This window comes from Peromyscus maniculatus, chromosome 15 (assembly GCF_049852395.1).
Source record: "Peromyscus maniculatus bairdii isolate BWxNUB_F1_BW_parent chromosome 15, HU_Pman_BW_mat_3.1, whole genome shotgun sequence".
Lineage (NCBI taxonomy): Eukaryota > Metazoa > Chordata > Mammalia > Rodentia > Cricetidae > Peromyscus > Peromyscus maniculatus.
This window is the reverse complement of record NC_134866.1, coordinates 44,013,099-44,037,198: the sequence shown is the minus strand read 5'-3', so window position 1 is coordinate 44,037,198 and position 24,100 is coordinate 44,013,099. Positions and strand designations below refer to the sequence as shown.

Below are 24,100 nucleotides of genomic sequence, written 5' to 3'. Positions count from 1 at the left end.
CAGGCGCTTCTAAGAGCCGAGCGGATGCATTCAAAGAGGTTTTTTAAAAATTTTTTTTTAATTTATTTTATTTTTTGTTATTGTTTGTTAATGTTTTCTAAAGGAGCTTTCAAAAGTGTAGTTGGGATATATGATAAACCACACACAAAGCGAACAATTTGCTAAGTCTTTTGCACATGCATTAATCAAAATCAAGATCGCAAACATCCATCATTTTCAAAATCCGCTTACAACTTTCTCTAACCATTCCCATCTGTTCTCTTACTCCCAGTACCCAGGTTAAGTTTTCTGTCATTGGATTAATTTAATCACGATATATTATTCTTTAAATTGTATTATTGGATTTTTTTTCAGTAAGATTTTGTTTAGAAGTTTTGCATATATATTTATGAGAGATATGGGTTTGCAATCTTGTGTTGGATGGTTTTTTTACCCAGTTTTGATATTTAGTAATACTGGCCTCAGGGAATGAGGTGGGAAGCTGTCCCTCCGTAGGTGACAGTTGAAAGGACTTTTAGAACTCGCCCGGTGCACAAAGGAAGCACCCATGTGTATCAGTAGGTCGGGTGTCCACAGGACAGATCTGGGCAAGGTTCAGTTCCATTGAGGACAGCCTAACAGAATCCCTGGACCATTTTCAAATCAACATGTGTTTATTCAAATGTGAATGTGTTGCTGCTGTTTCTTCAGGCTGGAGGGTTGGCTTCCCTGTTCTTAGCTTGAGAGTGAAGGTGAATCCCAACCTGAAGTTGAAAACAGATGGCTCAGATTTAGTGAAGATTCAGGCAGATGCCGGTGGCCTTGGAGCTGATGTGCTCTGTTCCTGAGAAGTACAGAGAACGCAGGAGTGTCTGTCTGCTTATAGCTCCTTTTATCTCACTCGAATGCCATGAAAGGTGTGGGCAAACTTAGAGCCTTTCCTCCTGGATGCTACCTTTAGCAATGATAGAGATCAGAGTTATTTGACCTGCTCAGTGAAGCTGGTTCAGTTCCAGGAAGTGTTTTCCACACTTACTGAAGGCATATGAACTGAACGTCTTTATGATCTCCAAACTTACACAGAACCAAAAAGAATTAAGAATTGGTAGAATTTTTATTTATATCAAGTATATCTCTCCGGTACCTTTTTGTTTTTGTTTTGAGACAGGGTTTCTCTGTGTAGCCCTGACTGTCCTGGAACTCATGATGTAGAAAAGGCTGGCTTTGAACTCAGAGCTCTTCCTGCCTGTGCCTCCAGAGTGCAGGGATTACAGGCATGCACCACCACCGCCCGGCATCTCTGGTGCTTCTAGTGTTAAAATTAATTTTTAGTTCAGCGAGGAACTTGTGGCAACCTTCTTCTTAGAAGAGAAGCGTGATAGCTAAAGCTAATCATATTCTACTTCCACTACGGTCTGGTCCCTGCCATCCCTACTCAGCGTAGCTCAGGTTGATCTGTTTTCTGCAGGTTTTATTTTGGGGCACTGATGTTTTACCTTCGTTTGTTCCTGTAAAGCCATAGTCTTTGGTGTGAGTTTTTAAATCTTCTGGTGGGTATAATTTGTGGAATATTTAAAAGTTCTCTATTTTTGACTCTCTAAGAAGTTTGATCTTAATTTTCAGTGAATGATAGGTATGGGATGTTTCCCCTAATAGTTACTAAGTTGGCGGACTACTTGTTTTATCTGCAGTCTTGTGTTATTGCAGCCAATTACAGGCATGCATTCTCAAGTACTGCACCTTCCTTAGGAGTCTGGGATCAATCTGCTAACGTATGAGTGTCTCTTTGGGAAGACCCTACAGATAATTATAGATGCTATTGCTGTTAGCCAACATTTGTTTTTCTTTTTAAATTTTCAGATAGCGTTTGCCAGTAGGGACTGTCGAGTGTGTAGTTCACTTTGCCAGTAGGGACTGCCTGAGTGTGTAGTTCACTTTACCAGTAGGGACTGTCTGAGTGTGTAGTTCACTTTACCAGTAGGGACTGTCTGAGTGTGTAGTTCACTTTACCAGTAGGGACTGCCTGAGTGTGTAGTTCACTTGAACACTGACTTCAGTTTGCAACAGATACAAAGGCTATTATTCAACACTCCTTTTCTCCTTGCATAACATTTGGTAAGATTTTTTTTGTTTTTGTAATGAAATCTGTTCATTTAGTCTAGGGTTTCAGATTTGTCAGTGTGAAATTGTTCAAAAATGTTCGACTACTATATATTCAAATTTGTAATTAATATTTCAGTTGTCATACAGTGAAATGGTTTCATTGTGACATTTGCATATATATATACACACACATAAATCTTAAACTTGGCTCACATTCACCCTGCTAGCCCATTCTCTATACCATGCCTTGCTGGTGTCCTTCCTCCTTGAAAAAGGTCACCTTCTGCTTTATGTCATATATATACATATATTGTTGAATATAGATTCCACACATTGGAGGAAACATACTATACTTTTTATTTCTGACTCCCATATTGCTCCCTCCTGATCCCTGCTTTCTCTTCATAGTCACTCTTGTAGTTGGATATTATTCTTATATATTTAAATAAATATAGCATGATATATATTTAAGTCTAGATTTTGCATGTAAGAGAAAATGTGATATTTGTCTTTCTGAATCTGGATTATTTTTCTTAAAATTATGATCTTCAGTTCCATCCATTTTTCTGCAAATATCATTCTTCTTTATGGCTGACTAAGTCATCATAGTGCTATATACCATGTTTCCTTTAGCTGTTCACCTGTTAATGGGCACCTGGACAGGTACCATGTCATGGCTATTATGAACAGTGCCATGGTAAACGTGAGTGTGCAAGTATTTCTGTGGTCTGCTTCAAATCCTTCCAGAGAGACATAACTAGTAGTCATATGGTAGCTCTGTTCTAAGTGTGTGTGTACCCCATAGCAAATTCCATAGTGGCCGCACCAGTGTGCATTCCCATCAGCAGTGGAGAATCGTTCATTTTTGTCAAAAATTAGGTGCTGTAGCTGTGCGGGTTGATTCCTGGGTCCTCTATTCTGTTTTGTTGGTTTACCACTATGGTCCCCCCTCCTCCTGAAATCTTGTTGATTTTGTGATAGTGGCTCTATAATGTAAGTTGAGATTAGGGATTGTGATACCTCTGGACTTACTCTTTCTGCTTAGGCTTTTGGAATTTTAGGATTGCTCTGGCTGTTGGAAAACTGCTGTTTTTTTTTTTTTTTTTTTTTTTTTTGTTGTTGTTTTTTTTTTTTTTGAGACAGGGTTTCTCTGTGTAGCTTTGGAGCCTGTCCTGGAACCTGCCTCTGCCTCCCGAGTGCTGAGATTAAAGGCATGTGCCACCACCGTCCAGCAAAACTGCTGTTCTTACATATGAATTTTATGACTATTTTCTACTTCTGTAACCACAGAGTTGAGATTCTGATAGAAGATTGTAGGATGTTCTGATAGAGATGTCACAGAATCTATATACTGCTTTTGCCAATAAAAATTCTGCCAATTCATACATATATCTTTCCATCTTCTAATGTCTTATATTTCCTCAGTTTTTTTAAATTTTATTTCATGGGTCTGAGTATTTTGTCTGCATGTATGTATGCGTACCATATGCATGCCTGGTGTACTTGAGGGTCAGAAGAAAGTGTTGGAGCCCCTGGAACTGGAGTTACAGATGGCTGTAAGCCATCATGTAAGTTCTGGGAACTGAATCTTGGTTCTCTTGAGGAGCAACAAGTGCCCTTAACCATTCAGCCATCTCCCCAGCTCCATATCTCCTCAGTTTTCAAGTATTCATTGTGATGCCTTTCACCTCTTTGATTAGGCTTATTACTAGGTGTTGTATTTTTTTAAAGCTACCACGAATAGGATTTTTTTCCTGCTGGTGTCTTTCTTTGCAGATTTCCTAGTGGTGTATAGGAAGCTGCTGATTTTTGTATTGACTTTGTATCCTGATACTTTACTAAAAGTGTTGATTATATCCAAAAGTTTCCTGCTGAAACCTTTAGGGTTTCTTAAGTATAGCATCTTAAACAGCTACATCTACAAACAGGAATAGTTTGACGTCTTCCTTTCCTGTTTGAAGTCCCTTCTTTCTCTCTCTTGCTCTATTCCTCTGGCTAACATGTCAAGCAGTATTTTGATTAAGAGCGGAGATAAAAAGCATCCCTATCTTATTCCTAAGTTTAGAAAATACATTCTCGGTTTTTCCTCAGCTAGTAATATTGGCTATAGCTTTGTTATGTATAACGGTAATTGTATTGGGGTATGTTCCTTTTGTTCCTAGTTTCTCGAGGGCTTTTATTGTGAAGGGATGCTGAACTTAAGTGGCAGGCCTTTTCTACATCTGTGGAGATGATTCTAGCTTTGATTCTATTTTATGTGCTCTATTTTATGTATTGACTTGTGTATGTTGAACCATCTTTATATTCCTGAAATGAATCCATCTTGTTTATGACATGTGATCTTTATAATATGTTCTTAAATTCAGTTCGCCAGTCTTTTCTAGAGGTTTTTTGCCAAGTATTCTTTAACGATCCTTTAATTATTTTCTGCTGAAAGACTTAAAATGCTGCATTAAGAGGAGAAAAATGGTCTCTGCTAGGTTGCATGCAAATGAGCAAAAGTCACCTTTTCCTTCAGCCACTTTACTGCTATCTGCCAGGACATAATTATAATAACTACACGAACCTAATAAAACTATAACATACACGGTGCTCACAGACCTGTGGAGAATGCAGGTGCTTGTGGCAGCCTCGAGTGTCAGCTGGAAGGTGCCGGCAGTTCTCAGCTGCTCTGAGGGAAAAAACAAGGTGGAGAATCACTGTCGTCCGCGAAGGTGCAGGGGTGGGCTTGAACACATGGCTTCACAGAATGAGAGGAATGGGAGAAGAGTAGACATTTTTGTGGGCAGTAGCGGAAAGAAAGTTTTAGGTGGAGTGAGTCCAGAGTGCCAAAGAAGCAGGCATCGGGTGGTCTTCGAAGGTTTGTAAGCAGAGCACTGGTTAGGAATAGTTTTCGGAGCTCAAGGAACAATGATTGGCAGGATGCCTGCAGGTGGATCCATGGATGGATGGGTGGATGATTGGCAGCCGGGAGTAAAGGTCTTGAGAGCAGGAGCCCTGGCAGCGGGCAGCGGGTGTCTCCTTCCCTGCACACGGTTGAAAGCAGGAGGAATAGGCACGTCTTTTTAGGAAGTAGGTAAACACCGAGTCTGGGTTCTGGCTGGTAAAAATGGAATTATCGGTGTTTTTTGTGTATTTTTCAGATTTCTGCAGAGATCTCTGAGATTTATGCTGTAGTTTTGAGAATAAGCAAGTGTAAGATTTCTTAGCAAAGTGAACACGCTAAGAGGCCCTTAAATCAAAGCTTTACTCTGCTGCCCTCTACTGGACACGGCGTACTAAACAATTCTGTTCAGTAGGTGCAGGGGAAAGACAGGAACTTGGCTGCAAGAGGAGATAACGATTTTTTTTAAAGGAAAAATTAAGGCACACTTTTTTTAAAAAAAATCTAGTCAAACCAAAGACTATTCAGATTTCAAAATATTTTTCTAATTTTTCATCTTGGAAATTTCTTGTTCTAGTCACACCTGAAGTATAGAAGGTTCCCTTCTCTCATTCTGCATCCTTGTCCCCATTGTGTGTGTGAGTGTGTGTGTGTGTGTGTGTGTGTGTGTGTGTGTGTGTGTGTGTGTGTGTGTGTGGTGGGTTGAACTCAAGGCTCCACACACACTAGGCAAGCGCTCTACCATCATTTGCTTCCTTCCGTTCCTTTCAGACCAGGAGCCTCTGCTGGCCACCCTTGACTTTGCAGTCTGTGGACTGAGAAAGCCACCACACACTCCTAAAACTCGCCAGTTACCACCCTGGAATGGCTCAGGTTCTAGCCGAGGTAGATTGTGTGTGTGTGTGTGTGTGTGTGTGTGTGTAGGGGGGGAGGTGGGAGGGGAGGTGGGAGGTGGGCGGGGTGGTGGGGTTCAGGGGCTGGGTAGTGGGTGGGTGAAATACTCCACCAGACCGTCAGAATTCTCCAGTGCTTGATGTATCCCCTGACCTCTGGGTCAGGGCTATCAGATGGGCAGTTGTCCTCAGTGATGGCCTCAGCTCCTAGGCACTGGAGGTGAGGCCTTCTGTTAGGTACCCTTCATGGCCTGAGTTGAGCCTCATGCCACCTGAAACTTTTGGATATGTGGAAGTTTAACTCCTTCCCTCTCCATGACTGCCTCCCTGTGGCTGTCTTCTACCTCGGTCTGTGTCAAGTTGCCCCCAGGTTCCCTGACTTGTGGTAGTTCCTTGTTATTGGCCCCACCAGGGTAGCTCAGTCCTAAACAATAGTTGCCCTCTTAAAATAGTACTGTACACAGCCTCCTGAGACACTGGTATTATACAGTGGCCCTCTTCTGTTGCTGACTAGTTCAACTAACGAGTGTTTTGGCCTCTGTGTTAGCCACCGAGAACATAGAAATGAAGAAGATACTGTCTGTGCTAGTTTGAATGTAATTGCCCCCATAAGCTCATAGGGAGTGGCATTGTTAGGAGGTATGGCTTTGTTGGAGTGGGTGTGGCCTTGTTGGAAAAAGTGTGTCACTGTGGGGGGCGGGTTTCAGGTTTCCTGTGCTCAAGATACTGGCCAGTGTCACAGACACTTCCTGTTGTCTTCTGATCAAGATATAGCCAGCACCACGTCTGCCTGCATGCCACCATACTGATAATGATGAGAATGGACTGAACCTCTGAACTGTAAGCCATCACCTCAATTAAGTGTTTTCCTTTGCAAGAGTTGCTGTGGTCATGGTGTCTCTTCACAGCAATAGAAACCCTGCTAAGGGCCGGGTGGTGGTGGCGCATGCCTTTAATCCCAGCACTGGAGAGGCAGAGGCAGGTGGATCTCTGTGAGTTCGAGGCCAGCCTGGTCTACAGAGCAAGATCCAGGACAGCGAGCTAGGGATACACAGAGAAACCCTTTCTCAAAAACAACCAAACAAACAAACAAAAGAGTATTATGGGCTGGAGAGATGGCTGAGCAGTTAAGGGTACTCGTTGCTCTCACAAAGGACCAGGGTTCAGCACTCAGCACCCACATGGTAGCTCACAACTTGTCTGTAACTCCAGTCCAGAGGGTCTGATGCCCTCTTCTCCCCCCCCCCTTTTTTTTTGACAGGGTTTCTCCGTGTAGCTTTGGAGCCTTTCCTGGAACTCACTCTGTAGCCCAGGCTGGCCTCAAACTCACAGAGATCCACCTGCCTCTGCCTCCCGAGTGCTGGGATTAAAGGTGTGCGCCACCACTGCCCAGCTTGATAGCATCTTCTGACCTCTATGGGCTCATACATACACACACAAGCAAACACTCATAACAAAAATGAATCTTAAAAGTGAGCAATTTAGCCGGGCGGTGGTGGCACACGCCTTTAATCCCAGCACTCGGGAGGCAGAGCCAGGCGGATCTCTGTGAGTTTGAGGCCAGCCTGGGCTACCAAGTGAGTCCCAGGAAAGGCTCAAAGCTACACAGAGAAACCCTGTCTCGGAAAAAAAAAAAGTGAGCAATTTGAGGGGCTGGAGAGATGGCTCAGTGGTTAAGAGCACTGGCTGCTCTTCCACGGGTCCTGAGTTCAATTCCCAGCACCCACATGGTGGCTCACAGCCATCTAATGGCCTCTTCTGTCCTGCAAGTAGAACACTCATATATATAAATAAATCCTTCGAACAAAGTGAGCAATTTTAAAAAGTAGGAGTGAGTCCAGTTCAGGAGAGGAGTAGGATGTCCTGGTGGTAGAGGCATCCGCTAGCAGGAGATCATGCTGATGCTGGGAGACAGCAATGGCTGGGAAAATATCTCATTGGTCATGAGGTGGGTGGTCAGGAGAGCAGAGCTGAACAGACAGCCGACCATGACCATGAAAAGAACCCTGTAAGCTGTGTTATTTGCTGTTTCTCTGCGTCCGTGCCCATTGCAGGGTACAGATTACACGCCTTGCTCCTAGGCAAGCTTCGTGACTAACTGTGTCTTGCACATCATCTTCCTGCCCACGGATTCCCCCATGGCGCTCACTGAAATACAGCCTCATTCTTTCTTTCTGCTCCACTGAAGTGGCCCTTGTCATTCATCTTCAGAGACCTGGTGTGCTCGTGTTAGTTTTCCTTCCTGCGACAGAGGAGCTGAGATTGAACATGGAAGGGCTCCTTTGGCTCCCAGTTTCAGAGGTCCGTGGTGTGGTGGCTCCCTCGCTTTAAGGCGATTGCCAGAGGAAAGCCGCTCACCTCACGAGTCTGCAAGAAAGCAGCTGGAGAGATAGGAAGAGGCCGGAGATGAGATCACCTTCAGGCTGAGTCAGATCCCAGCCATGCCAGCTAGGAACCAAGCTTTAATTCACGAACTTACCGGAGACACTCCATGTCCAGACTGCACACTTCTGTCTTATCTCCACATTTGTGGCCTTTGAAACCATTGATTTCTCTTTCACCCCTCCCTTCCTCTCTCCCCCCAGAGTTTTGCTCTGTAGCCCAGACTGGTCTTGAGTCCAGGAGAGCCTCACACCTGACTCCTGGGACTATAGGTGCGAACCACCGCACTGTCTTTAACAATTTCTCTTCTCCTGATTTCCCTGATCTCCTGCCTTCCTAGTGTTGTGGGGGGACCTCTCGTTTCCCACCGTCTAATGTTCTGCTTCTTTTCTGATTGGAGCTTCAGTCTTCATCCTCGTTAAGATCTGGTCTCTATCACTGCTCAACTAGACAGTCTCTTTGTCCACTGTGGTGGTTTGAATAGGAATGGCGCTGTAGGCTCATAGATTTGAGTGCATCAGGAACTGACACTACCCGAGAGGGATTAGGAGGGTGGCAGTAGGTGTGGCCTTGTTGGAGGAAGTGTATCACTGGGGGTGGGCTTTTTTTGGGGGGTGGGGGAGGAATTCAAAAGCCCAAGTCAGGCCCAGTGTCTCTGTCTCTCTCTGTGGCCTGATGATCAGGATGTAGAACTCTCAGCTCCTTCTCCAGCACCGTGTCTGCCTGCACACTGCCATGCTTCCCGCCATGATGATACTGAACTAAACCTCTGCAACTGTAAGCCAGCTCCAATTAAATGTTTTCCTTTATAAGAGTTGCTGTGGTCTCTTCACAGCAGTAGAACACTAAGGCAATTCTCAGAGGAAGGGAGAATTCTTTATCATGGGGTCCCTTACTATGTCCACTCTTAAATAAAATGTCAAAACGGAAAAAAAAAAAAGCATCAGGTAACAACCTATGAGAGCATTTGGATTTTGAAAGCCCCAGAACACTGTACCCTGTTCTTCTCTCTCCCCACCCTGGCTGCCTTTCTTGGTAGGAATTGTTTGAGTCACTTCTGTGACTACCCTATTTCTGTGCACAGAATATTCCAGAAAATACAAACACCTTGAGTTAGCATGCAAGGTATAGTTGTTACACAGTGTGAGAGAAACAGATGGGGATGGGGAAGGTGCAGAGCAGAATCTGTGATTCAAGTTCCAGGGGATCCAATGCACTCTTCTGACCTCCTCGGGCACCACACTTGTATATGGCACAGAAAAATGCATGGAGGCAAAACACCCATACACATAAAATAGTAAAATAAAAAATAATAAATTTTTTTAAGTAGGAGAAAGAACAAAAGCATCTTTATACATTCAAGTCACTTAAACATGCAGCTGAGGAGTTTGTCTATTCCAGTGAGTGGTTCTCAACCTGTGGGTCATGACCCCTTTGGAGTTGCATATCGGATATCCTGCATATCAGATATTTACATTACCATTCATAACAGAGGCAAAATTACAGTTATGAAGTAGCAACAGAATAACGTTATGGTTGAGGTCATCACAACATGAGGAATTGTACTAAAGGAAGGTTGAGTACCACCGACATCGCCTTCTGGCTTTCCTGCTTCGTGTTTTTGCCCACATTTAACTCTCCAAGATTCCAAGTATAGATATGATCACACCACTCTGTCCCACCCAAGTTCCAGCTCTTCCATAGTGTCTATATAAATGCTGAGGGATCTTATTGGGCAAATTGACTTTAAGGGAAACTGACATTTGGTTATCTAAGAATTAAACTCTAGTGACCATTTTGGCATTTCTCCTATTTATTAGAAAAGGAGCTTTAGGACATGAAGGATTTGCCCCTACAAAGTCTGTTTGGTTTTTATCTCTAAAGATCTGGCAAAGCAATGAACTATAGACCACCTGATTTTCCAAAGATCTGTTTTCCCAAGGCTGAGATCCTTCCTCTCCTTGAATTATGTATTTGTAAGCCTGGAACTAAGTCAGAGGGCAAAAAGCAACCAACCACAGGCCAATACACTCCAGTGATGAATTTTGTTTAGTCTATAATTCCATCTATCTGTCTATCTATCTATCTATCTATCTATCTATCTATCTATCTATCTATCTATCTATCTATCTTAATCTATCTTTATCTATTAGATAATCTATCTATCATCTATCCTATCTAGCTATCATCTATCTATCTATCTATCTATCTATCTATCTATCTATCTATCTATCTATCTATCTATCATCATCATCATCATCTCTTTATCTATCCTAATGTATCTGTCTGTCTGTCTGTCTAATTTGTGGTGAGGCAGAATTCTTGTTTGTTTCTGAGACAGGATCTCTCTTCATAGTCCTGGCTGTCCTGAAACTCACTATGCAGATCGAGTTGGCACGGAACTCACAGAAATCTGTCTGCCTCTGCCTTCCCAGTGCTGGGATGAAAGGTATGTGCCACCATTGCTAGCTGACCTTGAATTCTTGATCCTCCCATCTTAGCTTCCTGAGTGCTGGGATTATAGGCATGGACCAAAGTATTTGACTGTTTACAATGCTTAGACATCAGGAAATTACAATGCAACCTAGATATCCAGGTTCTTTTGAAAACTTAAGGGCTTTGGCAACACTGGACTACCATTCTAACATGACAACCATTGCACCCCCTAGCCATGAAGCTGGCATGAATCTCAGGTTTGTTGTGAGCCTTTACCAAGCTTTTCTAGTCCCACAGGTCTTTGACTTTGTAACTGTTTGTTACTTGCTGTTCAGACAAATATACAACCATACCACACTGTGGGCTGGGTACAGTTCAAGGCCATTTCCATAAGTTCCATATTATTGACAACATGGTGGCTTCCATTTTATAGCAGAAAGCCTTGTATGTGAGGGCACAAATCTCTGTGCCTTCTGCCTCATTTGTCTTTATACCTAACTGCTTCAAAAAATTGTTTATCCAACACAGTACCACCCGTTCCTGGATGTGTATGTGTGATGTGTGTGTGTGTGTGTGTGTGTGTGTGTGTACGTAGATACTTACAAGTATGCACATTATCAGGATGTCAACGAAGCCTGTGCACTCACGTTTGTTGAAGCACAGTCTGCAATATCAAGATGTGCAATCAACCTAAATGTTGACCAACTGATGAAGCCATCTAAAAATGTGGTACATATATACAGTGCAGCGTGTTTCAACTATAAAAAGAATGAAATCCTGTCACTTGGGACAACACAGATGGGACTTGAGATCTTTATGTTAAGTGAAATTTACCCAGCATAGCCAGACAAGTACCACACGATGTCTCATAGAATGTATATAAGCTGATCCCATGGAAGCTGGGAGTAGAAAGGTGGTTACCAGAGGCTGAGAATAGTGGGGTGGGGGAAGGATGGGTGAGGCTGACCAATGGGCATTAAGTTATAGTTAGAAACCGCAAAGAGGTTGGGCTTTTGGTACAGGTCTATGATCCCAGCTACTCAGAAGGTTCTGCCAGGTAGACTGAAAGTTCAAGGCCAACCGGGGCAACTTAGTCATACTCTGTATCAAAGCTAGGGATATAGGTCAGTGGTCGAGCATTAGCATACAGGAGGACCAAGGTTTATCATTAGTACCACCCAAAATAAAGGAATAAGACTGTCTGCTGCGCTCCTGCACTGTAGGGTGAGTGTGGATAATGGTGACACTGTATACTTTTTTTTTCTTTTTAAGATAGTAAGATTTTGAAGCCGGGCAGTGGTGGCGCACGCCTTTAATCCCAGCACTAGAGAGGCAGAGGCAGGCGGATCTCTGTGAGTTCGAGGCCAAGCCTGGTCTACAGAGTGAGTTCCAGGAAAGGCGCAAAGCTACACAGAGAAACCCTGTCTCGAAAAAACAAAAAACAAAAAAACAAAAACAAAAAAAAAACCCAAACAAACAAAAAAAAGATTTTGAATGGTTTTGACATGGACAAGTGTTTGGGATGTTGTTTACTTTGTGAAAAAAAATATATACACATATAAAAATAAAGTAATTCTTAAGACTATATGCATAGAAACGTCACAGTAACTCATAACGCTGATGCATCTTGTCAGTTAAAGACACACATATACAGACCACTTTAGAACAATGAAAAGTTGATGTGGTGGCATATGCCTTTAACACTAGAAGCAAAGGCAGACAGATGTCCGTGGGTCCCAGGCCAGTCAAGGCTGCACAGTAAGCCCCTGTCTTAAAAAACAAAACCAGGACAAAAAAAAGTCCAGTAAGAAACAAAGCCCCCGGGAGCAGTGATGGCACCCTAGGAGTTGGGAGTCCACAAAAGGAAGGCTCTTTCTGTGAAAGCCAGGAGTGGGGATCAAGAGACCGCTTCCACAGGGGAGAGGAGGGGAGGAGCTAACTAAGCTAAGACATTGGGCATGATCACAGCCACAGTTCGTGGAGAAAAGAATCACAAATTCAGAAAGTAGGAAAGCTTCACTGAACCTGCCGGTGTTTGATCAAAACCACAGCACAAACTTGTGGTTTGTGTGTAGATATGCTCATGTAGGCTTATGTACTGTATACATTTTGCATGTATGCAAAACTAATTATTCTAATTCTCTTAGAAGGGTTGGACACCCAGTAGCCACTAGCCTATCTTTTTTTTTTTTTAAGGATTTATTTATTTATTATGTATACAGTGTTCTTCCCCCATGTATGCCTGCAGGCCAGAAGAGGGCACCAGATCTCATTTTAGATGGTTGTGAGCCATCATGTGGTTGCTAGGAATTGAACTCAGGACCTGTGGAAGAGTAGCCAGTGCTCTTAACCTCTGAGCCATCTCTCCAGCCCACCACTAGCCTATCTTAACATGCAGACCATGAATCTTACTTTTTCTTTTACGTGCATGCTTAATCAAATTTAACATAATCACTGGACAGTAGATTTGAGGTTTAACATTTTCTTATGTTCTCTATCTCATCTATTCTTTATTCTCTCACTCTCTCTCTCTTTGGTGTTTAGAGACTGAAATTCAATCTGTAGACCGGGCTGGCCTCGAACTCACACAGTTCTGCCTCTGCCTCCTGAATCTTTTTAATTCCCCCTTTTCTTCCTTCTTTGGGGTTGAATGGTTTTACATTTGTTTTTTGAGACAGGGTTTCTCTGTGTACCTCTGGCTGTCCTGGAACTCACATTTTAAAGCAGGCTGGCCTGTTCTCACAGAGATCCGCCTGCCTCTTCCTCCGGGGTGCTGGAATTAAGGTTTTGTGCCACCACATTTATTTTTTAATATATAACCCGATGATGGTACACATTAATGGAGTACCATGTAATGTTTAATACTGACACATCATACACTTAATTTTTGTTTTTGTTTTTTTCGAGACGGGGTTTCTCTGTGTAGTTTTGGTGCCTGTTCTGGATCTCGCTCTGTAGAGCAGGCTGGCTTCGAACTCACAGAGATCCACCTGGCTCTGCCTCCCGAGTGCTGGGATTAAAGGTGTGCGCCACCACTGCCTGGTGCAGATACTTCATTTTTAAATGCTATTGCCCATCAAAGGAATCAGTGATCTCAGGGAAAAATGACTGCTCCAAGGAATACACAAGACAAATATACAAGATGGAGCCAAATGTATTACGTATTTGTGGAATAATGGTGGCTTGCCGCGAGGCCTTGACTGAAACTTGACTGGGTCTGAAATCACCTAAGGCATGCTCCTGGAAGGATTGAGGGGAAGCACCTTCCAGCAGCGACCCGGATTTAAGGAGGTCCCAGGAAACGCTGCCTTTTGCTCGCATGCCTTCACCTTTTGCTGGTCCTGTCGCTGCCGCTATGAAACCCCAGCCTCTTCAGCTTTCTCACACAGCTGGAAGACCAGCGGCTCTCCAGAAATGCTCCAGGCCTTCAGTGGCGGATGGGACTGCTGAGGTGGCCGGCCTCCCGGACGGAGCAGTTTCCCAGTGACTCAGACTCTGTGATGTACAGACAGCTCTGCTGGACCACCTGGAGTCTAACGGTAAGCCAATCTAACAGTTGCCCTTTGTAAGATGTTCATTCTTCTGGTTTTTACACAGAACCCCGACTAGTACACTTAGCCAAGGACAGGGATGCTAGCCCTCAGAAACCGACATTCTGTCACTGACTTGGGACAACTTGAGCAAATACGTGATAATATACAGTAAGTTAATGGAAGAAATTGCTCCCTAATAACAAAATACAGTTGAGGACACATGTTGAGGAATAAGGAAATTAAAAGAAAAATAATTCCTCGGCAACTTATAGGGTAAAATCTCAAGCAAGAAGGCTAAGAGCAGGTAGCCAAACTGGATGACGTGCTGTTTATGCGGTCTCAGCGTATGCCTCTACAGAAGGCTTAATATGAAAGCGCCTGTTGGTTATGAAGGGGAAACAGTGGCTTCCCGGGCCGCTCAGGTTACTGCAGCAGCGGAGGGAGGGACAGATGGACGGTGCGTCCCTCCCGCCATCGGGCGTCAGGAGAGCAGCACGGCCCACAGTATCCCAGCCACCTGCACGTCCCCAGTCTAAGGAGGACACACCATGCTCGGACTGAGGGTCTTCCGTAAGCCGACAGCCAATGCAATCACAAACCGCGAAGGCCAAGGAAGGAGTAAGGCGTGGTTCTAAGACTCAAGAAAGTGGGACAGCCGAAGCAACACAGGATCCTGGTCCGCAGCCTCCAGCTATGAAGGGTGTGACCAGGCAGCCAGGTGTGAGCAGGACGAAAGAAATTATTCACAGTGCTTTCATAACCTTCCTATTAGTATGAAATTATTTACAAAATCCAAAGTACCAGTTAACTTTTGTTCAAAAACTTTTATTTACTATAAAGACAAAACACCAAAATAGGTACAAATACTATAAAATTGGTTCAAAGGGGTAAAAATTTTAATTAAAATATCTCGATATATTTAAAATAACAAAGGATACATTTAAGCCAAATTTTCTTAACCCAGAGGTTGTTTGTAGCATTTGCTTACACAGTAAGGTGCTAATAGGAGTTAGCCCTTAAGCCCTGGAAGTCTTAGGAATCAGTCACACAGCACATAGAATGTCATTGTGAGAGTGAACTTTGGTAGAAGAAAAATCTATAGGACACCTGAGGTAGTAGAAACTGGAATAAACAGCAGTAGACGTTATTTACAACTTGAGTACAAATAACATTAAAAACACAAAAATAATTACACAGTACAATTTTCAGTCCAGCTTTGATCCAAAGAAAATAAGAATATTACATCACATTTGCATCGAAAACAAAACACCACAATTACCAGCAAGCTGAGGGAACTGCACACAAACTCAAACACAGTGAGTGGATCTTGACATCTGGAGACGGTTTGAGTTGGAAATGTGGCGGGCATGTTGATCTACACAGTAATACTGATTAGCTGAGGTTCCTCAGTTTATACAGTTTACACCTCTGTCAGACAGTGCGAATCTGACCAATGATCTTCCAGTACAGACAATGGCAAGAGTGCGTCCTTTAAAGCTTGCACACGAGACTCGGAAACAATCTTATTAGAACTGTGAAAATTCTAAGTAGTCAAAAGTAAAAATAAAAAAAGAAGTCAAGTACAACACATTTAGCATTACCAAACTTCACATTTCTGTATTATTTTTAACTCTTCAAATATTGCCAATCTTCCCAAACAAAGGAATGTAAAAATTTCACAGAAAAACTGTCTTTGAAAATTATCTGCAATATATCCCTGTAAACTTATCTTGGAACTTATTTTACTTCCAATTTGTGTTGTACATGTCAAATGTACTACATATATATAGCTTATTTAGTTTATCCTGAGTCTTTGAGAATAACCAATTCTATTTCACACTGGCTTCTGAAGAGTTAAAACTTAACATTTCAAAGTTACATTTAAAAGCTAATCAGTACTTGATTTAAAAGACACACATGCAAAGATCTACCATTTTCCTTCAGGATTCCATGCATCTGAATTCATCTTGAGGTTAAGACAATTAAATAATTGTGCAAATTCCAGGAATCAGTGTGTAAATGAAATTCAACTTTACTTTTCCGTCTGAACATTTTAAAAATGCAAAGCAAATTGATTGTTTGAAAACATTGCTGATTGGTAGGTGAGTCCAAGAGTTTTTCAGCCGGGTCTAGTATAAAAACATCGTGCATGGCACAGGGAAAACAGCAGTTCCGTTACGGTCGGTGGGAATGAATGATGGATTGTTACCAAGAGGAAGATTTAAACGGCAGGAGTTCTCTATAGGCTAGGAAATAATATGAAACAATCCACCTCACTTTCGGATAACCTTGCCCTGCCCGTGAGCTGCATCTCAACAGCTGACTCTGTTGAAGTGAGTACAGACTTACCCCGCATGGCGAGGGCGGAGACTGACGAGTGTAGCCAGTACTTCATTATACACCAATGAGAAGAAAACAGAACTCTTGCAATAGGCACAGATTTAATAAACTAGTTCACACCTACTTCTATTTTTTTTTTTCTGGTTTGAAGAGATCACCTTTCCCTGAATATTAAACACAAATGAAGGTGAAATGAAAATACAGAACCATATTTTCCAAAAAACGAAATGAACGGGCCAACAGTAAAATGCACAATGAACCACAATCGACCAGAAGTTAAAAAAAAAAAAAAAAAAAGGTCAAGTGTGGGTCATAAAGAAGTTATTAACTTTTAAAAACACATGTATTTTCTGCTACTCAGCATACTCTGACCTAAAAGAGGCAGACACTGATTTGTTTTATAGCCAGTGACAAAAACCCCAAACGGAATCGTAGACACCCCCTGCTGTGATCACTAGATGAAATGGAAGAAGGTGACACATTAAAACAGATCCTGAGCCCTCAGCTGCTAATATTGCTGAAAAAGTGCTCCAAAAATAAATTTATGTTCTGTTATTTAATCCTGCAAACTCCATCGCTTTCCTGTTCACCGGAGCCAGTCCTTTGAAAGGCACGGTTTACAGTTTCCACACAAGCTGTGGACTTTTGCATATTGAGCTTAGGTACAGATCATGATTTGTCAATCACATACTTAGGTAAGGGTTCCCCACTGGCCTCATTTCTAGCTGGTCAGTGGCATGAGGGCCAGGAGATTATCCACGTGGTCGCCCACAAGTTCTTTTAATTCTCTCCTTGCTGCACATCCTGTCTCCATTAGAGCTGGCCTGATGGTTAACTACCAAGTCGTACGAAAGACAGGATGCTTCAGGAGCTCTCTGGATGGAGGTCTGTCCTGAGGCTGAAGTTCTAAACAGCGCAGAGCCACATCACGCAGGCCTGGGGACAGATGGGATGGGATGGATGGCGCAGTGGTCGCACTAGCAATCTGCAGGAGACAAAACCGGAGACTGAACTTGGCACAGGGACTTTGCACAGAACATGGACATCAATTTCACAGCCTCTATCAGTGTGCACCCACGTGGTGTATGCTGTGAGTTCTCCCTCAGTGTTGGACAAATCTTAATTCTTAGTGTCAACTAGTACAAACAATCTTTTCCCTGCCCCTCTTTTGACAAGGTCTCAGCACAGTCTGCCCCACCTCCAGAGTACTTCAACTACAGTTGTGTACCACCATTCCCAGATAAGAGCCGATTATTCTATCATCAGGTAAAGGATGAATCCAACTGATTTACCTACGTACTCACAATCACACTAAAACTCCCTTTCCCTCACCTTAACAACTTCATGAATGATTACTGAAAAATGCAAATTGACAGAAGGAAAAACCAACCCTAAAGTCTGTGATCTAGGACATTGAGTGGATGTAGACACACCTGTGATCCCCTGTCTCTACAGACACTGAGTGGATGCAGACACACCTGTGATCCCTTGTCTGTCTACAGACAGAGTGGATGCACATATTTCTTAACACATAAGACAAAACAAAACAGAAATGACATTCCTTTCCACCTGCCCAGGAGTAACCACTCCCTGCTATTGTTTTTCCTTCACAGGGAAAAACCCAAACATTTCTGTCGAACACTTCCTTAAGTGCTCTACCCACAGTGCATTGTCCTGAGTTGGACAACGTGGAGTAAACTCCTTATAAGGAGTAGAGCCGGGTGTGGGGAGGCACACCTTTAGTCCCAGCACTCAGGAGGCAGAGGCAGGCGGACCTCTACCCTGAAGGCCAGCCAGGACTACACAGAGGCAATATCTTACCACCCTCCCCCTCCCCAAAACAAAACAAAATTGGGGAGCAGACTAGGGAGCTGGCTCAATGGGGGAAAAAAAACGCTCGCTAAGCAAGCATGATGGCCTGAGTTTGGACCCCCAGAACCCATGTAAAAAATAAGTATGAGGATGCTTATCTGTAAGTCTAGCACTCCAACGGTGGGATTAGAGGCAGGAGACTCTCCTGCAAGTTCAGAGGCCAGAAATCCTGGAACATGCAGTGCTGCGGCCAACAAAGGAACCCTGCCTCAAACTAGATGGACATCGAGGACCAACTCCTTAGGTTGTCCTCTTATCTCTGCACATGTCACGGCATGCATGTACAAACACCTGCATACATAATCCGTATAAAAAAGTACTAAGTCTCTTTTTAAAATTGGAGGTTGGGTGCCAGTACCACGTGTCAATCCAGTTCCAGGGGCTCTGACTCCCTCTTCTGGCCCCTGCAGGCCCCAGACATGCATGTGGTGCACAGACATATGTGCAGGCCAAACGCCCACACACTTAACATAAAATACACAAACAGGCGACGACTGGCAGGGACAGCTCATGAGAATTTGACTTTTCTCAACTTTAGTACAAAAAATTGTCATCATTACCTTAAATATCAAAGCGAGATGATTGGAGTGCTTCTCGGCATTCCAAGGCGGTTTTGCACAGGCCATCTCTATAATAGCACAGCCAACACTCCAGACGTCACAGCTCCTGCCGTACTGCTGACCTCTCAGCACCTGAAACAGGCGGTTCATTTGGACATGTGACTTACCTCAAAGGGAGATCTATGTTTTATACAGGAGTTCAGAGTGAACAGTGGTACACACAGCAATCACAGGCACTACCTGAAAGCTCATGCAGCCCTCTCCTCCTCCACAGTGGGGCAAGGGAACAAGTCATCACTACACTGAGCACAGAGGGCTATGAACTCGGGAGAGGCCACATTCACAAGTGCGTACTGTGTTAAGACATGGACAGAAAGGAAAGGTAACTTCTGCACATTTCTACCACATGCATTTTTGTTTTACTGTAAAACAAGTATTACAAACTGACCCCACAATTCTGTGTTAAATTGCTTTCTGTTAAGTTCGTGTTAATTGTGCTGAAGTAGCCTTTAAGCAAATCTGTGAAAATTTATTTTTAGTAATCTTGTTAAGACAAAAAGGGAGGGCTGAGAGGGTGGATCTAAACTGCAAGGTACTACTGAAAACCAACTTCTAGGTCGCGGGCTTTCAATGAGGAAGTGCATTCTGGCTCTCACTGTGAAGAACCTGGCACAGTGATTCATCACACCCAAAGCCACTTCTCACCTCTGGCGCCATGAATGCAATTGTCCCCAGTAACTGTCCCTGAAACTCTCCTGCACCGGTTCCTTTTGAGGCCAACCTGGCGGCAGCGCCAAAATCCGCAATTCTCAGCCTCTGACCCGTGCTGTCAATGAGCAGATTGGCACCTGTCAACAGAGACAGCAAATGACCTGGCATGTTAGAATCACGTAAGGACATGTCGAGAGCCTCGTGAAGTTCCCCGAATGAACTAAACCCTGTGGGTACAGCCGCAGCCTCAGAGAACGCTGCTCCTGTCTTCCTTTGCTCCATTTCTGCTGAAGGCACACTAGGGCCTCTAGGTGGATGTAACACAAAGCCTCAGAAGGAAATTTCTGAAGGTCAAAGTCATAAGGCCCATGGAGATAAAGGAATACACTTAAAGACCCTTTCAAGTGGGGATTCAAAACCTTTAAAATGATGATTTCAGCAAAATCTATCCAGAAGTCAAATTTTGGTACAATTTACATTTTAAAACAGTCCTATTGACACATACTAACATAGGCCAATGCAAATTATATGCTTATTTCATAATCACAGTTTAATCAAAGTTAGCATCCCAACAGCACTTCAATATATTGTCAAATACTAAAGAGATTCGTAACAGAAGACCCAAGTTGCCTTTAATAGATATAATCTAAACTGCAAGATCCGACAGGACTGTCTGTCTGTCCCTCTCCCCCACCTCTCCAGGATTTCTCTGTGTGACTGCACTGGCTGTCCAGGAACTCACTCTGTAGACCAGGCTGGTCTTGAACTCACGGAGATCTGCCTGTCTCTGCCTCCCAAGTTCTGGGATTAAAGGTGTGTGCTACCACTGCCTGGCTAAGTTCTTAAGTTTATGATACGCCAATTACCTCAGAAAAACCAAGAGCAGGGATCTCCTGGGAAAACATCGTAATGTCAAGACAGGGGATCAGAGACCTCGGTTCTACACTTCCTGTCAAGAAACAATCTTTCTTGTATTGAACACACGGTCCTACACAACCAGAAAGGTGGACTGAAGACTTTGTTTTGTTTTTTGAGACAGAGTTTCTCTGTGTAACAGCTTTGGCTGTCCTAGAACATGCTCTGTAGACTAGGCTGGTTTTGAACTCACAGAGATCTGCCTGCCTCTGCCTCTTGAGTGCTGGTATTGAAGGAGTATGCCACCATTGCCTGGCGGACTGAAGACACTTAAGGGTCCTTTTAGTTCTAATATTCATAGGGTTATTTAATACCAAACTTGTGTTAGAAATCATCAAAGGTCAAGGTTAAAAGTTACGTTTGCTTTCTTGTCACTAGAAAGTATTAAGGTTCTTACCTTTGACATCTCTGTGAATGATCTGGTTTTCATGGAGATATGAAAGGCCGCGGAGTAACTGCTCAGTATAGTTAATGACTACTGACTCCTTAAAAGCTCCATATTTACTCAAGAGATGAGCCACAGAACCTCCTGAAAGACCAACACAACTGTTGTGAACCTGGCCAGAACTACACTTGTTTATCACTCTAGCTTCTTAAGCTTACACTATATGAGCTCATAGGAAATGTTGAACTCATAGCATATCAGAAGTAAAATTGATTTCCTATAGTACCTCAAACTGTAAATTAGGAAACATTTTTTACAGAACCCTCATGAAACCAGCTTACTACAGGGCCAAGATTTTAGAAAGCACTAAGTTATACATTTTAGATTGAACTAATTGCGCAAAGTAGATTCTATGCCTTTCTTTTTTCAATCAAAGTGTATACACTATTCCAGAATCAAGTAAACAACAGTGATATGTTATTTAGCAGAAGATAAAGAGCGGGGGAGGAGCAAGAAGGCAGTCAGGCATCAAATACATGTACCAAAGTCAGAATCTCAATGAACCTCACTTATAAGCACTTGTGAGAGCCAACCCATCTGTTCTGTATGTCCCCATGAAAAACAACAGGTAAGGGTCTGGAGAACTCCTGGGTGCCACTGGGGAGACAGTTCAGTAGGTAGAGTGCCTGTCATGCGTGTATGAAGACCTGGGTTCAATCCCCAGAACCCACATTAAGAAGCTGAGCATGGTGGTGTGTGTCTGTAGCCTCGCTATGGGCCAGCCAGCTTAGCCCAACTAAGCTTCAGGTTCAGAGAGACCCTGTTTCAAAAAACAAAGGCGGAGAGAGACAGAGGTGACATCCATATGCACACATGTGCACGCATCCATGCTAGTAAGCACACACAAACATGAACTAAAAATGCACTCTTAAATCACACAAGAACTTAACTGGCTAAATAACCTAGTCATCACATGACTGAGTCGCTGTTATACATATTAGAGAAGTAAACTCAGTCTATGTTCAAGAGGACGAGGTTTAACTTTATGCCTCAGGGCTGTTCCTTCTGCAGGAAGGTTTTCAGATTACATATTAATTTATGTAGTTTGCCCAGTTAGTTGCAGTTATTTATTTATTTATTTATTTATTTATTTATTTATTTATTTATTTATTTATTTATTTATTTATTATGTATACAGCATGTATGACTGAAGGCCAGAAGAGGGCACCAGATCTCATTGCAGATGGCTGTGAGCCACCATGTGGTTGCTGGGAATTGAACTCAGGGCCTCTGGAAGACCAGTCAGTGCTCTTAACCTCTGAGTCATCTCTCCAGCCCCAGTTAGTTGCTTTCTTTTTGAGGCAGATTCTCCCCTCTTAAAGACTGGGCTGGGCTTGAACAGACCACCCTGCTGCCTCAGCCTCTTGAGAGCCGACTGCAGGCACATGCCCTGCTCGGCTTTCATGTTGTTAGAAACATTTCTTACATATTCACAATTAGTGAAGACAATCCGGAAGAACACAGAATTCATATAATCCAGGTTTGGAAAAGGAAAAGATTCTTATGCACCAAGTCACGAAATCACTCTTGAGAAAGGTTGCTGGGATGGGGACTGTCACTCAGTTACGGTAATGTGCTTGCCTAGCATGTACAAGGCTCTGGGCTCGATTCCAAGTACAACAAAAGAAAACATCAAGATGGAAAAACTTTACTGTTTACTATATTTAAAATATAGACTATTTGTTTGTGTATGCTTGTACGTTAGGAATGACTTGTTTTTTAGAGATCCAAAGGTATTTATTTTTAAATGAAGTATTCAGTAAATCACCCTTAACTAGAAGAAAGTTAAGCCCGCGCACTCATGCATGCTTTATACTGTGAACGCACCCGCCATCCATTCAATGAAGAGGTTGTAGTTGCTCTTCTCACACGTGGCGCCCAACATCCTGATGATGTTCGGATGGTTCAGATGGCTCATCATCCTTATCTCCTCCCTTAACGCTTCCACCACTTCTTCCTGCTCAGAAGACGTGTTTCTGATGTACGTCACCTGTTTTAATAAACACGTTGACAAGATTTTGAGTTCTGATGTTCTCTGTGTTCCAAACAACCTGACCTAAACTAGACAAACCCAAACTATCTGAAACACTGACAGCAAATGGAATTTAGCCATCTACCCTCATGGATGCAGTATTCTTTACGTAAAACCAACAGATCAACAGGGAACACAAGTCAGGTAACTTTAGACAGCAAGAATATAGCTTAAGAAACTGTAGAAATCAGAAAAATGATAAAAGGGGAGGGTGCTGGACTGGAACTGTATAAAAACAGTAAGAATGAGAACAGCCAATTGCAGAGGAACAAACAGTATGACTGAATGAAGTCATTATTTTTGCACGTATGTGTGCTCACTCTATTATGCATACATGCTCACTGCATGCATTTGTAAGTGTGCTCATGACAGAAGGACAGAGCACAGACAGAAATCTTCAACTGGCACAGGTGGAGAGGGGCAGGAATGACAAAGCATTTCTCCGGCCATCTTGACACTGGCTGGACATCTCACAATGACCAGCTTCAACTTCTCATAGCAGAATTCAGGTTGGTGCTGCTTTTGGTAATACCTACTTTGAGTCTGAAGCTTTCTGAAACCGTTAAGTGTGGTGACACAATCCTGTAATCCAGACATTAGGGAAGTGGAGGCAAGGAGGTGCCACGCTTGAGGCCAGCCTGGGCTACACAGTGAGACCCTGTCTGACACTGAAGCGCGAAGACCCCAGCATCCCATCCTTTGTCTCTCTAGCTGCACACGCTTCATTTCACAGTTTGAACAGTTTCACCCTGGACTCCCGATACCAACCTGTTTGACAGCCATTAAGGTTCCAGTCCCCACATCTTGTGCTTGGTAACAAGAAGAAAATGCTCCAAGGCCTATCTGCTGACCTTTCAGCCATTCAGTGTCTTCCCTGTAAGGCTGCTTTGCTTTGGTATGTCCCGGTAGGGTCTCTGGTGTCTGCACGTTAAACAAAAGCAATCATTCTGTTAAAAGAGCAGGATCTTGTAAAATTAGTCTGAGGAAATACTACCGTAATTCCCAAACCACCTAT

General features: G+C 43.2%; 1 protein-coding gene across 1 annotated transcript in view; it reads right to left on the bottom strand.

Moving 5' to 3' along the window:
• Positions 1–15,019: 15,019 nt before the first annotated feature.
• Map3k1 (mitogen-activated protein kinase kinase kinase 1) overlaps positions 15,020–24,100 on the bottom strand; it is a 66,951-nt gene continuing 57,870 nt past the window's right edge. Inside the window, exons 15-20 of the mRNA XM_076551894.1 lie at positions 23,854–24,006; positions 22,881–23,043; positions 21,006–21,137; positions 19,688–19,830; positions 18,983–19,114; positions 15,020–17,535 (exon numbers count right to left, since the gene is read on the bottom strand). Of these exons, the coding sequence (XP_076408009.1) occupies positions 17,386–17,535; positions 18,983–19,114; positions 19,688–19,830; positions 21,006–21,137; positions 22,881–23,043; positions 23,854–24,006 (873 nt within the window). The 3' untranslated portion in view covers positions 15,020–17,385. The remainder of the gene's footprint in view (positions 17,536–18,982; positions 19,115–19,687; positions 19,831–21,005; positions 21,138–22,880; positions 23,044–23,853; positions 24,007–24,100) is intronic.